The 18,187-nt window shown below is 36.4% G+C and overlaps 3 protein-coding genes across 3 annotated transcripts; 2 read left to right on the forward strand and 1 right to left on the reverse strand.

Moving 5' to 3' along the window:
- Positions 1-3,397: 3,397 nt before the first annotated feature.
- Positions 3,398-8,904, reverse strand: LOC110728963 (protein LONGIFOLIA 1-like). The gene is made up of 4 exons (XM_021908640.1): positions 8,521-8,904; positions 7,032-8,414; positions 6,721-6,937; positions 3,398-4,676 (listed from the first exon to the last, which is right to left on the reverse strand). The coding sequence occupies exons 1-4, from the start codon at positions 8,683-8,685 to the stop codon at positions 4,066-4,068; spliced, it is 2,376 nt and encodes a 791-aa protein (XP_021764332.1). The 5' UTR covers positions 8,686-8,904; the 3' UTR covers positions 3,398-4,065.
- A 6,348-nt stretch (positions 8,905-15,252) lies between these two features.
- LOC110729039 (glutathione S-transferase T2-like) lies at positions 15,253-16,587 on the forward strand. Its single transcript, XM_021908740.1, has one exon. The coding sequence runs from the start codon at positions 15,253-15,255 to the stop codon at positions 16,585-16,587; it is 1,335 nt and encodes a 444-aa protein (XP_021764432.1).
- A 430-nt stretch (positions 16,588-17,017) lies between these two features.
- On the forward strand, positions 17,018-17,701 carry LOC110729040. The gene has a single exon (XM_021908741.1). It carries the CDS (start codon positions 17,018-17,020, stop codon positions 17,699-17,701), a length of 684 nt encoding a protein of 227 aa, XP_021764433.1.
- The last annotated feature ends 486 nt before the right edge of the window (positions 17,702-18,187 follow it).

An 18,187-nucleotide genomic window follows, 5' to 3' on the forward strand; every position in this document is an offset into this window, starting at 1 on the left:
AAAAAAAAAAACGACGAGCAAAACAGGAACTCACCGGAACCCTCAGCTGAGCTCCAGGTGCAGGGATATCCCTCTCAGTGGCACCAGATGTCCCAACACCTCCTTCCAAGGAGTCGATTGCTCGGGACACGTCTTCGGCTGTTTGAGCAGCCTGTGCTTCCTCGAGTAATAAAGGCCTGAGGGGATCTCGCTTGTCCCACCAAGGCTTCTGCTTGGTGTAATCGGCGGCAGCCTCGATCTGAAGGCCCGTTTCGTGCAGATGCAACGGACGGTTCTTCGGAGCCGTGATCGCCGGAGCCTGATCTAGAATGACTCGTTCGGCGTTCACCCCAAGCCGATTATAGTCAATACCCGAGGTAGCCTCGCTCAGCTCTGAAAAGATCAGACGAAGGTTAGACTGAGGGAATAAGCATAAAAAATAAGCAGAAAATTAAACAAGTCAAAGTCCTCGGCCCCAGCCGAACATACTTACCATCCCTGTACTTTCGGCTGAGGCCGACAACCGCCAACATCTTCTCCTGGAAGACGTAATGGATAAATCTCATTCGGCCAACTCCCCCAGGGTTATTCTGCTTCCCGAAGAAGCTCATTTGCTCGTAGCTGGGGTGACGAGCGGCATCAGGGTCCTCAGGACCCAGATCCTGCATGTTCGGATCAGGCCTGGAGAGGTATCGGGGAGCTCCAAAAAAATAAGGGTGCTCCGGGTCGGCGGTAACTCTCACCCTGACCCATTGACCTCTCCAATCCTTATCCGAAGAATCGTTCGGCCACATAGTCAGATATTGGGGGCGGCTCTCTATTCGCCACCAGCCTGAAGACCCATGTTGGCCGTACACGCTCTGGATGTTCTGCACTAGCTGATGCATCCTTTGGAAGCAGTGCAAATTCGGCTCAACGGCAAAAAACCGGCACACCCAGAGATAAGTCATCACCCGCCGAATACTAACGGGTGTTAATTGGCACAGGGAAATCCTGTACTTTATTAAAATATCCCTGACAAAGGGATCCAAAGGGAACCGAAGCCCATATTGTAATTGCCGAGTGTACACCCCTATATATCCAGGAGGGGGCGGTGAATCCTGTCAGTCGGCGAGGACATTCGACACCAATACCAATCCTCTTCGAAAATGCCTTAGTGCAACTCTATTTGCTCGGTGAACCGGTAGGTTTCGGCGTGCCGAACCCACCAAGAGTAAGGAGTATTTCTCACCATGGCGTCCTGATCCTCGGCGTCTTGCCATTGAGCATGCCCAGGGAGCAGGTCCCAGAGCACAGGGGGCAAATCTTCAGCCTGCCCAGCCCGTTCTCTCTGTTCAGGCTGCTCCGCCTCGCCGGCCCCAGCGTCCTGCTGAGGCGGCGCGACATTCAAAGGAACGACCGAAATTCCCCTCTCCGGGTCTTCCCCGACTCTTTCCCCGTTCCAAATATCGGCGCGGTCACGGGGATCCCCAGCCTGGCCCCGTCGACCCGGTTGACGCCCTCTCCCTCGAGCCATAACCAAATTCGAAGAAGAAAAGAGGGATTCTCTCAAAAAAGGCAAGAAAATCAAAAGAACTCGAAGAAATTTACCTTCAAATAAGCCGGAATGCGCCGGTCAAGTCAGTGGGAGCGACGAATTTGAGTGTCGAGCTCGGATTCGGGAATATTGCGCTAGAAATTCGAAGCGAAAGTGAGTTTATGCGAAAATTCGAGTGTAGGTTGGCGAAGAAGTGAGGCGAAAATGCGAATCAGACCTTACAATTCCAGGAAGGAGAATCCCAAAGGTCGAAAAGTTCAAATTTCTCTTAAATGCCTCCTTAATTAACCTTTAAACACTTTCTCACTTGATTAACCGCCCACTATCTACTCCACTTCCTATTAATCATCCAAATTACAGTTATTTAATTAATGACTGTTCAAAAATTTAAATCTTTTGATTTAATTAAATCATTTACTTCCCTCCATTTTTATTGGATTCAAACCCGACCCGTCATACTTCCAAATCGGGTCTGGGGGGCAAGTTGTTTGGGTCCAATTTATCTAATTGGGCCTAGTCAATAAATGATTCAATGTTCCAAGGTCAAGGCCCAATCCTCCAATCAAGCCAAGTCAGCCCATGATTATTTAAGGGCCCAATTACTCTCCTCTCCTCATATGCAAAGGTATAAAAGTCTTCAATTCATTCATTTATGGATATACACAAAAGGCTTAAGCATTAAATCTTTTGCATAGCTTCCTCTCTAAATACACTGTTTGACTTCGGCATCGGAGGGGTCTTCCTCGGATCCACCCCCGAGGCCAGTTTACGTGTGTTTTGCTATGCAGGAAACCTTCGGCCCAGCGTCTCTTGGACCGGACAAGTCTTCATCCACCTCATTGGACCTTCGGCAAGGTCCCATTGTTTTCATCCGAAACAATATATATATATATATATATATATATATATATATATATATATATATATATATATATATATATATATATATATATATATATATATATATATATATATATATATATATATATATATTTAAGTATTTAGTTTGGTTTGAATTTGAAAATTATTGCATTTAGTTATAGTGGATGAAAGCTATATATGATGTTGAGGTGTAACAAATTAAATCATTTGTGTACATTAGTTCTTTATTTCTCCTATGTTTCATGATAATCATTTGAAGGATACAATAATGTTTGTCTTAATTCATGATTTATGTGTCTATCATTGTGGCTAAAGATTTGTATTTAATAATCATTGACTTTATTTTGGTAGGCTACTACTTGTTTTGTGTATTTAATGGGATGCACAATTATCTTTACTATCATATATAAATAAGATGGTAATTTTAAACACCATATGTAATTTGATTCTTAAATAAATACAATACATATAAACCTTCATGCATAGCTCCTTATTTTATTTAGTTTTTACTATTTTCATTAGAAAAATTATAGACCTTAGATGAAACATGAGTGCAATTGAGTTCTACTTTTAATATGCGGGTGTAAGTGAATGATCAATTAAGATGATGAATTCACTCGATCTCTACTTTCAAAGTGTCTAGTAGGGACTGAACCCTCAATCTCAATGTTGGAAAGTGCAACCCTTACTACTATACTAGACCAAGCTTAGTTTGGTAGACGAGGTAATATATTGATTATTTAAAGTCAAAATATGTCATCTAACTTAAAGCAAGGTAGTATACTGACAAACGTAACCAGGCCTTGAAAGTAATTTAGGTTTGGAGAGAACGTGTTAAGTAATAATGATCATTGAAGGAGGTTAAGAAGGTAGAACAAACGAAAATGGGGGGATTCAGAGTTGAGCGCACGAGCAAGGACAGGGCTATAAAAATAAAAGGGGCCATGCCTTTCTAATAAATCCACAGCAAGTATCGTGCATCGCCATGAGCAGGGGATATAATCTTCAACCTCACTCTGTCATTTCCATAATCTTTTATCACAACCAACACTAACACAAATTACAAATTAAAAATACAACTACTACTCATCATTACAAATCTTTCTTACTTAGAGACAAAAAACACATGGATTTCCCCCTTTTTTAATTATTAATCACAAAACATTAATCCTAATTGGACCCCACCCTTGTTTTTTCTCTTTTTATTTTTTTCATATAACCCTTCTTCTGCCCTTTTCAGCTCACCCACATGCTCTTCACATGACACTTCCTTTATAATTATTTTTACTTATGAATATCCTAATTACTTTACATCTTTTTCACTAAAAGAAAAACTAAAATTGAAAAAGAAAAAGAAAAGAAAAAAGTGACCGTTAGATTTGCCTGGGTTTCAGCTGAGCCTACATTCTCAAATCTAAGTCCACAATTCCATAATATTACCACAAAAAACCATGGTTGATGAAACCTTAGAAATTAAGTTAAAAAATTAAAATTAAAATTTACTCCTAATAATAATAAACTAACCAATAAGTGGAGGGGGCCCTTTTGATGGTGGATATTAAAAATAATAAAAATTATAAAAACGCTAAACAGAAAAAGCGCGCCAAAAGCTGCTCTCTATCTCCACTCTTTGCAAATTTTCTAATTTTGTCTCTTTTCCCGCGCTTTTAGAAAACTAACTTCCTACAAGGTGCTTGTAGTTCCATACTTTTACCAGCAAAGGTAGCGAGATCTCGGATGGTTTCGCCGATTAGATCCTTGAATATCATCCGTTCGATGTCAAGCACCGCCTCAGACATCTCCACCGGACTATCAGCCCATCCGTTTACTGAGTCCTCAGCTAAATCCTTCTTTAGCACCCCACATATGACCTCGAAGAGATCCTCTGATGGACCTTGCTCGCGTATTTTTTGGAATTCCGACCAAATTTGCTCCAATGCTGATCTCCCGTAGGCTGAATTTGAGATTGAAATCAATTTCCAAGGAGGGAGTTGTCTGTTTCGATCGAGGATTTCCGTGATGGTATCGAAAATGAGCTTCCTTTGAAGAATAGAAGCCTTGGACTTGTCTTTATTGCCTCTAATCGAACTTTGCTTCTCTAGTAACAGAAATACGTTAGTGTTGTCGTCTGGTAGGTAATTTGATGCTCTGAGTACCTCTGAAACATAGCTGAATTCTGAGTAGTCTGATGAATCAATGTCATGATCAAGCTTAGATAATTGGATTATAGAAGATGGGCTCCACAATAGTTCATCTTCCAATTCCATAACTACTTGATCTGGTAATCAGAAATGAAGAGATAATTATTATTAAGTCAGGGATTCAGTCCAAAGTACTCCAAAAGAAATTCATACAACTTTGATTAAAACACAAATAATAGACACAGTATAAAAAAGGACCATAAATAGGATTTTTCATAAACATGAGGCTTGAGGAATTGAATGCGACAGTTATCATGTCAGTTGGAAGAAATTTGAGCAGAAAATCTTCATCAAAATATTAAAGATCCTCAACCACTTTACACAGATCATTCATCTTTGTAAATTAATCTCATTTATTACCATTTCAATGGAGGTCTAATCTGTATCCTACACATGTTTACCAAATCTAGCTAACGAAGATAATGCAAAGGCTTAGTCTTTGGTACCCCTACTATTGTAGTAGTACTACACTTTATTCCTACTGTACTGATGTTAGTGTCATTGTGTAAATAATCAAGGATACAATTAATTGAAAAACACATGACAACACAACTATTAATACTGTATGTTTGTATTCATTCTTTTCAGATAAAATTTCCATTTATCACCCTAAATAATTCGCCATTCCTTAAGTATCGACTTCCCAACCATAATAAGGTTTGTGTTCGTTTTTTATTTATCATTGTGGCCTCACTCTGAATCACCCCCATAAAATTAAAAATAAAAACTTGTACTCCGTATAGTTGTATGATGCTATAGAAGTTACAAACAAAGCTAAAAGGGTGGATTGGAAGTACAATCATAAATTCATAACAGTAACGCACTACCATCAAAGAAGGCATACAGTTAAAATTAATGAATGAGTAATTATAAAGTAAAGTATGATTTATATCTAAATCTAATACTCGTACAGTAGAGTATATACCTTTTGTTTTCATAAATTAAAAAAATAAAACTAAAAAAATTGGAAAAAAAAAAGAGAGAGGAGAGAGAAAGAGAGCAACCCACGTGATGGGATCAGGTGATCATGTGTGGGTTTAAGGCTCCCCTGCTACTTTAATTTAACCCAGAAACAACCCCACTGGCCACTAATCTGAGCTAACATCAAACCTCTTCTTTACCCTGATTGGCTCTATTTATCAGATTGAATTGGCTCCCTTAATTGCCAGTCTGTATTTTTTAGCATCTTGACCAATGAATACCCCAACCCTCTTTCTTAAGGTCAGCATTTCATTCTAACTTAATTAAAACTGCATTCTCTAGTACTAACTCTTATTCATTTTACCTTAATTAATAATCATTGACTACTGACTAATACGAGGATAACATCAATATCAATGCTAACCCAATTGACCAAGCTTTTATTGTGACTTTAAGGTATGTGACCAAGGAATTTATACTTCTACTTTATACCCTATACGGAGTACTAATCGTATAACATAACATAGCCGTTGTTTCTAATTGATCGTTCATGTGATACGTGTCACAATATCAATTGATTAACCGAACATAATCACCTCTTATCCCAAGAGAAATACAGTAATCTTACTTGCAAGCATTAACTATTAGACCACAATTGATATCAATTAGGAGAATTTATCTAAAACTTGCATGTGCATTTATAATCCAACCTCTAACATGTTCATTCCTTTCTCTTGATTGATTGTAATCTTTTATTTCTTAACGATTACGTTACAATCACTACATTCGTTAATTAGAATCAGTCAAAATACTAAAAATTTAATCATACGGAGTATCAAGACGGTAATTTCTTGATAATAATTATAAAAGGAGGCAGATTACAGTTGTAGGGCCGTAAAAGTACGATTTATATTGGATTTTCATAACATGTTCATCACAGATTCAGTGTAAGTAAGCGTGATCGTTACATTGACAAGTGAGTAGTACACTAGTACTACTTGAAATGATATAACAAAGATTTCCTTACAGAATTCATCAAAAAACCCCCCAATCTTACGTAACAAAAATCATGAGTTGTGTTTGTTAAGAAGACAAATAGTGTGAATAAAACATGTAAAAACAGCTACGAAACGTCATCATCAAAAGTCAAAAACATAATGCGAAGTTAGTAACAACGGTTTTAAAGTGTTGTGTGTATACCTTTGAAATCAATGGTTCGTTTTTTAACAGGGGACGGTGACGACTCATCCTCTTTGTAATATGATGAGTCCAGCACCGATACCGGACTCGGCTGCTGTAACTCCGCCGAGCTCGAGTTCGAGTTCGAGTTTGCAGTAATCTCAGCTATGCTGTGCAATAGCTTATCACACCTCTCAAGTAAATTCCGTCCATCTCTATACTCTTCTCCCCTCCATCGCTGAAAAAATTAAAAACAATTAATCATGATTAGTGAGAGACTTGTATTAGAATTATAATTAAGAAACTAATAAGAAGAATTAAGCAAGATTTACCTCATTGTCGGTATGTGAAGCAGTGCTAAAGCTACTTTCGGAAATAGTCGTAGATGTTTCATCCTCAGCAAATGCAGGACCACTGAGGATTCTATCTCCCTGACAATTCTCGACCGTTGATCGCCGATTCCGAGGCGACCGATTCACCGTCTGATCAGACCGCCTTGTAGGCGTCATCTTCGGTGAATGAACAGGCGAATGATGCGAAACTCTGCTGCTACTTGATGTTGTCATTGTCGTTGTCGTCGTGGTTTCATTGGTTCTCCTCTGCGTTTCGACGCTTAATGGACCGCCTTTTCGTCGAACCGAAGGACTCGAACTTCGGTTCTCATTTCTCCCCGGCGACCTCATCGGACTTCTCGCCGGTCTCTCTCTCCTCGGACTCTCGCCGGAGGAAGCATTATTCGCATTATTCACATTCCTCCGGCGATTATTCACTGGAGACCTCGCCGGTCTCATTAAAACAACCGGAGATTCTTCCTCCGATGAGAATCTCCGGTTGTTGCGAGAATTAGTTGTTGTAGCAGTTGATGAATGTAGAAGGCCTTTGAGCTGGAGAGCTTCTAGAATGTGCTTAAGAGTTTCTAGATCCTTCAATGGCTCATCGGTTCCTCTCATTCTCATCCGCCGTCCGATTTCGCCGTAAATCGACACCGCCGCTTGATGTTGCTGATGCTGTTGTTGCTTTACCGGAAGTTCCGGCGGAAAAAAATCCGCCGTATCATAATAACTCCTCCTTTCCACCATTAATCTCCTCTGATTATTGTTATTATTATTATTAAAATTATTAACATTATGATTTTTTACTTTCTGAATATTGTTAATTTTTCCGCCATTGTTGTTCTGGTTTCGAGTGATACCAGGTTTTTGATCCGATTTTCTCTCTCCTATAACTTCGTTATTGGTTGTTACAGGAGAGAGAAAGCTCGGAGTATCAAAAAACCGATAATCTCTCGATCTAGACTCAGAAGCTGATCTACGAAGTTCGACCTTCTTCTCCGGCGGTTCACCGGAGGAGCTCGGAAGTTGTTCGAGCCCCATTAGCCGAGCAATAACGCTCGGAGACTGACGCTGATTCTCTCTCGAATCATCGGCGGCGGAAGCGGAAGTGGAGACAGTGTTGATTCGAATCTCTCGCGGTCGAAGTCCGCCTTTGGCGTCGGTAATTGCTCGACTGTCAAGCGAGAGCCTCGGAGCTTCTCGGTTGAACTTCCATGGCGATGATTTTACCGACTCCGTCGTGGAGTTTGGCGTCGCCGGTACACTTTCCGGTGCTGGTAATTTAACGTCTGGTTGAGGTTTCTGCTTCGGCTTCTCAGACTCCGTCGATAATGGCGGAGGAGATCCAACGATTGAGATTGATTCTGATGCAGAATCACCAGCCTAATTCATCAAATTACACCAAAAAAAAACTCTATCAATTAATCCATCAATCAATTTACAAATCAAAACTAATGAAGAAAATCATCAAATCAAATCAAATGATTACCGTAGAAGAGATAGAAGGAGGAAGACGTTTAGGATAAAGGCGTTTTCCAGAAAGAAGATGATTACGATCAAAGAGGTTGAAGAAACCAGCCATACAACCTCCCATATGCTTCTCGATTTGCTTCTCTAAGTTCTGGTCATGGATTGTTATCCCTGTTGTCGTCATTTTCTCTCTCTAAAAACACCTAAACTCTCTCCTTCTCTCTCTAAAACCTCCTTCAATCTCCAGAAATCAGAAAACCACCATTGAAATTTCTGAGTTTCTTCTTCTTCTTTACATTCTCTCTCTAGAAAAATGAATACAGTCTCTCACTCTCTCTCTCTGGTTCACTGAGTTTTTAAGTGTGTGATTTTGGGTTATGAGAATTTCACGGCTTTATCGTTAACTCCCGCTTTTCGGGTCTTTTAAAGGGTCTTACGAGGTGAACCTTTGAGAGAGAATCCCTAAAATACCCTTTGTTATGTGGAGTAGAGAGAATAAAAACGGAGGGGTAGTTTGGGAAGATGAGATTGAGGAATTGGGCTTTTTCCGTGGGTGATGCTCTATTGAATAGTGAACGTGTCAGAGTCCAACTTCCTTGAGTTGCGAAAAGTTTGACCCTTTTTTTACCCCCCTTCTATTTTTACCCTCTAATCTCAATGTTATCATTTTTTTTAACTTTTCTATTCGTTTTAAATTATTTGCAACAATCAGCGTCTTTTTTACCTCTAATCTTCGTGTCTCTTTAACTTTATTTTACTATTACCTTCGATTTAAATTATAAGTAATTAATCATTAATACTAAGCTGAATAGGATAGGGTTCGGCAAAACAGAGCATATATAGCAGCACTCAGCTGAATAAATCGAGCATATGTTAACAAAGCAGACAACTCAAAAGAACAACGCCTATTTAATATTTTATGTGTGTGATCTTGTATTAGATTGAGTTGCAAGTTAAAGAAAGACATCTGAAAACTAAATATGATAAGGAATCATAAATTAGCTAGGGTGATAGATGGTTATATACAAATAAAAATAAAAGGGAAATTCTCAATGGTAATCTTAAGGTTTTTATTTTTCTCAATGGTAAACACTAAAAAAACAAATTATCAATGGTAATCTTCTATTAGTAAAACTCAGTCAGTGGTAACATTAATGACATTAATTCATAATTATTAGTCTAACCGTAGTTAGCTTAAGGCAAAATGACTAATATAACCCAATTAATTAAATAAAAAAAATTAAAAAAACCCTTGCCACCCCAACCACAATCCACTGCCAGCCCCCTCCCCTGCCAGCGGCGGCCACGGGCGGCGACCCCCCTCCCTCCCATCTCCTAGCGCCGGCGCAGTGAGCCTCTCCTTCCCTGATTCCCTCTCCTCCCTTGATTCCCAGCCCAATCACCATCTCCTTCCCTGATTCCCGCTCCTCCTTTGATTCCCAACCAACCACCATCTCCTTTCCCGATTGACCTTTCCTCACTCGATTCCCAGCTAGCCACCATCTCCTTCCCCCGATTCCCTCTACCCTCGATTTCCAACTCACCCAAATCAAACTACACCACCAACAAATCCCCAAAAACCTCGTCGATCTCGACTTAGGGTTAGACAACCTGCAATGAAAATCTTGAAGCAATTTCCATCAACCATGCACTGACTAAATTCCATCAGCTTTGATTTGAATTTTAAGTCGTTTTTTGCTCGATTCAAGGTATTTTAGGGGATTTTCATCGATTTTTGTTCGAAAATGGGGTTGAATCGAATATGAGGGGTTTTAACTTAGTATTTCTGGGGTTTTCAGTGAATGCAGGTGGGGTTGAGGAGGTGGAAGGACGGTTTTGAAAATGGCGGTGGTGAAGAAGGGGGATTGGGTGGTTTAGGGGTTGCAACGGCAAGGGGGGTTCAGCCCGGCGCCGGGGAGGGGATCTAGGTGGTCGCGGCTGGCGCCGGTCGGGATAAGGGGTGGGGCTGGGCAGGGGGTGGCGGGGAAGAAGTGGGTGTTGTATTTTTTTCAATAAGGGTATTTTAGGCAATTTTCTTTTAAAGCATTAACCTTGGTTAAAATTTCCTTAAAATGTTTAACTAATGTTACCACTGAATAGTTTTATTAATTAAAGATTACCATTGATAATTTGTTTTTTTAGTGTTTACCATTGAGAAAAATAGAAACCTTAAGATTACCATTGAGAATTTCCTAAAATAAAATACAGTAAAAGTGAATAAAAATAAAATTAAAAAATAAAAACAGAAATGGGTTAAACTTAATAAAAATTGAAGTAGTCGACAGTAAAATATAAAAATTTACGGTGGAGGGGAGCAAAAAGTGATGGGAAAATGAAGGTTTTGTCCTATTGAAGAAGATGAAAACCCCAAATGTCGTATATAGTGTATGTATTTGTGTCTTGTTCAGGGTTAACGGTTATGCATGATTGCATGAAGCATATATAAATGTGGACAAAACTTTATCTTACCGCAAAATTTTACGATTCGTTGAGAATAAGGTGATTTATGTCTTGTGAGTCAGAGGAAGGAAACATGGGTAGTAGATTCATCAAGATAACTTGATAATCTCAACAATTTTTGGTTCATCTATGAACTCATCATGCCTATATTTGGTGAGATTGGATTGTATACGAAAAGTTTTTGCACATTCCCTAGTTTTAAGTGAAGTTTGTGTATTTTTGGGAATTTTAGAAGGTTTTCTTTCGAGGATGATTGCTCAAATTTGCTTGTTTTGCTTATAATTGGCATCTTAATTTGAATTCTAATGTAGTCATCTGCCATCTTGGTTCAATGGGTGGAAAGTTGAATGATGGTCTAGTTTTTTTTTTTTTATCTTGTTTATAAAAAAATTAAAAAAAAAAAAAAAAATTATTTTTAACCGGGTGAGGATATATTGATCTTTTAAAAAGTAGTTTGTTTATAACTAGAGCCCTAGAGGTGCTATGTTCTGAAGAATAAGTAGTCTTGAGCATATTGGGTCTGAAATTCACCTCCTGACGTCCTTACACTACAATTAAGGTTATTAAATAATTTTAACAAAAAGACTTTTGATATTTGTGAATTTTGCAAGTAAAATAAATTACTCTATTTAAATAGTTTTTTAACTGAACTAAGTTCATAATTTAAAGGTATAATATGATATTACCAAAAACAACCCTTAATAAACATTTCATTTGTAAACTATACTCCTTACTTTATTAGCTTGCTTTCTTGTAGTGATCAAAACTCGTGTGAATCCACTCACTATGTACTGAAATTGACAATGCATGGCTTGTAATATTAAAGTAATCTAGAAAAGACTACACTTCTTAGCCAGAATTCTTAGCTCAAACTTGATTATGACTACCATTATTAGCCATACAACATAAGATTAAGTCTATGTCCCTCACTCTCTCCTCTTTAATTTTTCAAGTGGAGCCCGGGAGTAATACATATTACTAAGCATTACTCCCTCCGTCCCTTAATTATATACCTACTTCTCTCTAATATGTGAGGAATAAATGCTATTAGTAGGAATTTAATTAAGGGACAGAGGAAGTAGTCCGATTTCTCAATCAACACATATTCCAATGAGTGTTGGACTATTTTATACTTTAATTAATGCACAAAGAATGGTACGATTAGGACAATAAACATGATAACATGAACTCATGAGTAGCACAATACGTTTGTTTGTTGAATATGTTGATGCAAGGAAAAATAATAGAGAAAGGGAGAACTCATAATTTCAATCACATGGAAGGAAATGAAATTAAGGAATGGAAGACATAAGATTAGGCAACCCGTGAATCGTTACCCGAATAAAGTTCCCGGATTTCGGTAACCCCAATAATGGTGCAAAGGATTTAGACCACTTTGGCACGTGGAAGGTTTAATTTCCTTTTTAATGGCTACAATTTGAACGAACCAAACACATTCAACTATTTCTATCATGTTGATAATATGGACCAACCTATTGATCTTTGCATATGGGATCATATTCCATAGGTTTGTCACTTTTGCCATACTCTCTTTGATACTACCAATTATTCTACTCGTAGTAGCTAGAGCCGGTGGCCGTGGGCATGTATGCCAATTATTCTAGTGTCTAGAGCTCGTGGCGGCGGGCATATATGTATGCGATAAGACACGTGTCAGGATTCGTAATTTCATAATTGTTATTTTGAACCAAAAAAAAAAGTTGTTTTTATTTGAATTATTCTATAGTTTGCATGGGTTTTGACTAAATCTCGATTGATATATTGTTAGATTTGCTTCATTGTATAACTTTTACACAATATATCAAAATTTTATCTCATACTCCGTAAGATATAAAAGATATTAACAGTCAGATGTGTGTCTTATATGTACAATGCAGCGCTCGTCAAAAATAATTATAATAATAATAATAAATAAATAAATAATAGTTACATTACAACTAGATAATAAATTTAGGACAAGAAATGTTTCCTCTTTTATGTTAAGTTTTCAATTATGAGGTTCAACTTCATGTATGTGTTTTTGATACATTACTATCAAGTATAAACTAGCCACTATAATTGTCACATGTTTGCATTATATATTTGAAAATAATTAGTCATGCATAATAAACACTCCGAAAGATATCGATCAATTTTAATTTAACTCACATATATAGAGAAGTGAGAGGTGGAAATACGATGAGAAGACCTAACTTGACTCTCTTTGGATGAGGAGGAGAAACGATTTTCTATATTTTTTTAGTTTTAGGAAAAATTGTCCTGAATAATCCCACCTTTAGGGCGTTCACTAAAAATAATTTCATATTTGGGTTATTTTAAATAATCCGATCTTTATGCTCAATCCGCTTAAAATAACCTTAGTTTTATAATTTGTTATAACTTATAAGGTTATCACCACACATTCTCTACATGTCCGAATTCAAGTGATCAAGTTAATTATCATATTAATGACGATAGAAAGTATTTAGCAATATTTTCATGGATGTAAACATTATGCAATTAAAAACACAATTAGATTCTTGAAACTAAATAACTAGTGGGCAAAAACTGAATAGCTGAAATACAACGCCATTAATTCATCCAAGCAACATGGCCAACTTGCCAAATCAATGCCCTAATTAAAGAGTAACCTAAACAAGATCTTCTTGGGTTGCATGCTCATACTAACAATTTCCTACTGTTTTGTGATGTGCGTATTTAGTTTATCTCTTCTATCTAGATTTACTGTACTTAGTAATTTAATCATTTTTATTTATTGCCGTTCAAAAAAAAAATCATTTTTATTTATTAGACCTATATATATCAAGTTGCTTGCGGTTTCAACATATGCTTACCTTATTATATATCGATGCATGCACATTTTTATGTTAAGTCAATGATTTCTATACCTTGATGTTCACAAATTTGTAAACTCTTAGAGCAACAATTATAATTATTGTTATTACCATAATCTAAGTCATAACTCTTTAAATCTTACAATACAATGCCTCGTCTTTAGCAAAGAATGCAATTAAATCTAGAGAGATTAAGCAACAGTGCAAAGATCTAGCTAGCATCAAAGCTAAAGCATCCTTAAACTAATATCCAACGGTAAATTAGCTTTTAAGTAGTCGATTTCTTTTTTAGGTATATTTTTATCCACATGTAATTACTAAAAATCAAGACAAATTCTTGTATACTCTAATGCTTTGGTAAATCAACCTATTTTGTAAAATAATGTTATTAATGAATTAATAATGAAGTTATGTATCGTTTGATGTTTATAATAACAAGACAACATGTATTTATTTATGTCAACATGATAACATTATTTTAAATATACAATCATCGGAATATCCTAATCATCAGATGAAATTTCTAGAGGTTTATTAGGTGTTGGTGCAGTGATATCGCTCCACACCTCATATCCCCTAAAGTATATTTGATGAATCCCCTTATACATCCCCTCATCGAGAGTTTACATTAAAAATATATATAAATATTTCCCTCGAAGGTGCGTATAAGTTCGAGTATCATTAGCTAACGGTGCCGGTGGATGTCTACTACTACTCCGCATGAAGATAAACAATCCCATGTTGTCCTTGACGATAGATATCAATTCTCAAGTGTTCGAGTAAGGGATAATGGGAAGTCATTTTCAAGTCGATGAGAGTTTCTATGTTTTGAGACTTTCCACTAGTGTCCTTTTCTAAAGTATGAGAAGTTATTTTCAAAGTGTAGGACAAACCAACATTCAATATCCAATTTTAACTAAACTATTCATTAAAATAACATACATTGTCATCTTTTTTAAAAAATTATTTAACTTTCTAGTGAAAATCCTCAAAGTTAGAAGTTCGACCTGATTATCTATTGCTTAGAGTAGACACAGCAAATAACCACTTGGGGTGGTTATTAGGAGAGAGATTGTGAGAAAATAATAAAATAATGAGGAGAGAGAAAATTTTGGTGGAAAATATTAATAACCTGGTTATTTCAATAACCGGTTATCATAGCTTGGTCATGCAATTTTTTTTTTGCTTTTTGGTTGACATGGATGGCTAAGATTTTGACACGTAATACAAATATCAATGGTTGAGATTTGCTTTGAATTTATAACCGTTGTAATTTTTGTAACGGCCATAATTTTTAAAATACAATTCTGAAAAAAAAAAAAATACACCAACGGCTCTATTTTATTTTTCTCTATAAAATGAGCCCAATATTGAAGTATTTTGAAACAACTTTTTTTAAGTGAAAATTACTCTTCTTATTGGCAAATTGTGTTAAGATGAACATTCCAAAATCTAACAGAAAAAAAAAATCCACAAAATCTCATAACTCATCACAGCCCCAAAATAATCCAAATCCTCAACCTTACTATTCTAATCTTCCAATTGATCTCAACTCAGATTTAGATACAAATTTTCAAAATTTTCCGAATTACGGTTCACAAAATCTCAATTTCTCAAATCCAAGTACTTTCACTCCGTTTCCTTTTCAACCACCACAAAATCCTAATTATTCAAATTCTCCAAATGTTATCCCATCTTTTGAAAATATTCAAATCTCTCAAATTGATTCAACATTTCCCATGTCTCAACATTTTTCTATGTCACAAGGTGATGGTGCATTTTCGAGTTTCGATTGTTCATACACATCGAATGCATCAGATGACGAAAATGAACCAGAAGTTGAAGAAGGCGAAGGTAATGAAAGAGGTAATGAAGGAGGCAATCAAGATGGAAGGAAAATTTTTTGGTCAAAAGCTGAAGAAGTGGTTCTTGTGAAGGCTTGGCTTGAGGTTAGTCAAAATAAAAAAACTAACACTAACCAAAAGGGGGATGTTTTTTGGAGGAAAATTGAAGAAATGTATAATAATGTTAGACTATACAAACAAAGGTGTTTCGAAGAAGGTACTGATCGGTTAACACGAGAAGATTTGTTGAAAATGAGGGGTACGGAGCAACTTAGAAACCGTTGGAGAAGGATTAATGCTTCATGTTCTAAATTTTGTGGCTCACATGCTCATGCTGAATCAAAAAAGGGAAGTGGTATGAATGATGAAGATGTTATGAAATTAGCATATAGTATATATGCTAACGACAAAACAAAGTCTTCATTATGCTCTAAAACCTTTCAAGACAAGCATGTTTGGGACATCTTAAAACAACATGAAGCATGGAAACCAAGTGAAGATGTTGTTAAAAAATGCAAGGAAAAGACATCCACTCAAGGAAGTGACTCAAAGAGATCTCGTATCAATGAAGCTGGAAACTACTCCTCTTCATCAAACCCAGAAACACCAACCAGTGGTGATATTGGGTATTCAGGCTTTCCTTCTAGCAACGAATCTAGTAAAAATAAAGGAAAGAGCAAGGTGCCAAACATGCCAAGTGGAGCATGGCAACAATGGTTGGACACTGCCCAGAACATGAACCTTCTAAGGCAATCAGAAAATGAAGTTGAACTTACAAGGTTGCAACTAGAAAGGGAGAAAGAAGCAAGGAAGCAAAGAAAAATTAATATGGAGTTATTTAAACACCTCGATTCAAAGCCAAACTTATCTTCGGAAGATCAAGAATTAAGGAGCACTTTGTTGAAGAAGTTGTTCCCCTCAGACTAATGTATTAGTGTATGGTTGATTATTGTCGTAATGTTGGTTGATTTCAAATAATTCCTTTTTTATTGTTCTTTTTTATGTACTTAAGGTCTGATTTGTAGTTTGAATACTTATGGAGTTATTAAGTTAAATTACATGTCTCTTCTTATAATCGTATTATAAGCTTAATAATATTATTCAATACATTAAAGTTTTTATATAATAACATATAATTATTATTGATCTGACTAAACCTATTGATTCACTTTGATATATCACTGCAAAAGATGTACATTGATTTACATTACACTGTAAAGTATTTGATGTACCCAACACTGAAAAGCAAATATTAAATACTAGACATTGATGTACTTAACACTGAAAAGGTAATAGTGAATTTTGTTCACTGATGTACTTAACACTGAAAAGGAAATAGTAGCATGCATCACTTGGCATGTTTGGCACCTTGCTCTTTGGATCATATGATCTTTGGATCTGGCATGCCTTTTTTGGGACACCAGGTAGTCGTAATGATATTAATGTTCTTGATAGATCCCCATTGTTTAATGATGTTTTTGAAGGTTGTGCACCCTCTATTAACTATGTTGTGAATGGTCGCACATACAATATGGGATATTATCTCACTGATGGTATATATCCTAAATGGGCGGCATTCATTCCTACAATATCACTACCACAAAATGAAAAAGAAGGTCTATTTGCCAAAGTACAAGAAGCTAAACGAAAGGACGTTGAGCGTGCTTTTGGAGTATTACAAGCTCGTTTTGCAATAATACGGAATCCAGCGCTAGCTCGTGACGCATCAATGTTAGGAAAAATAATGATAGCGTGTATTATTATGCACAATATGATTGTTGAGGATGAAAGAGATACATATAAAACGTATTACGATCCAAATGAATATGATCAAGCTACAAATGCGTCTTCAAGTAATGAAAATAATGAAGAGCCTTTTCAGTTCCAAAATAGCAACAACCGAATTGCAAGTTTGGAAACTTACATGTCTAATAGAGCACGTGTTCGTGATGAAGCTATGCATAAAGCATTGAAGAAAGACTTAGTTGAACATATGTGGCTCAAATTCGGTGTTCAAAGTAGGGACAATAATATGCATTAATAGATGTGTAATCGCAATATTATATCATTGTGTTTGTACTTGTTCGCGGTTCGTTATTATCTTTCAAAGACTTTTGTCATTTGATAGAATATATATGTATGATTTTTATTATTGTGGAATGTAGTAGGGTTACAATTATTGTTTGTGTCTTAATTAACGACTAATTACATACTAATTAATATCAAAATTGCATTATTTTTAAATTTTTGAGATTTTATCTAATTAATGTATGCTAATAAATAATTATTAATTTTGAATGATTATTACCAAATGCATTATTTAATGATAATAGAATTTAAGTAATAAATTGTGTGGTGGGGTTGGGTAAAAGTAGGAGAGAGAAAATGTATAACCAAAATATTATGGTTAACTATTGGCATACATTGGTTATTAAATGGTTATAAGAGTGGTTATAAGTGAGGTGGAAGATGGATAAAATAATAAAATAATCAATAACCAAGATGGGGTTGGGCAACCATTGTGTAT

The sequence above is a fragment of the Chenopodium quinoa genome, unplaced genomic scaffold (genome assembly GCF_001683475.1).
Source record: "Chenopodium quinoa cultivar QQ74 unplaced genomic scaffold, ASM168347v1, whole genome shotgun sequence".
Taxonomy (NCBI): Eukaryota; Viridiplantae; Streptophyta; class Magnoliopsida; order Caryophyllales; family Amaranthaceae; genus Chenopodium; species Chenopodium quinoa.

Bases quoted from the DNA above. Each gene is read 5' to 3' on its own strand.
- LOC110728963 (XM_021908640.1), bottom strand. From the start codon at position 8,685: ATGACGACAACAGGGATAACAATCCATGACCAGAACTTAGAGAAGCAA. The intron at 8,415-8,520 runs GTAATCATTTGA...TTGATGAATTAG, and splicing joins CTCCTTCTATCTCTTCTACG to GCTGGTGATTCTGCATCAGA. The intron at 4,677-6,720 runs GTATACACACAA...TCTGATTACCAG, and splicing joins ACGAACCATTGATTTCAAAG to ATCAAGTAGTTATGGAATTG.
- LOC110729040 (XM_021908741.1), top strand. From the start codon at position 17,018: ATGTTTGGCACCTTGCTCTTTGGATCATATGATCTTTGGATCTGGCAT.
- LOC110729039 (XM_021908740.1), top strand. From the start codon at position 15,253: ATGAACATTCCAAAATCTAACAGAAAAAAAAAATCCACAAAATCTCAT.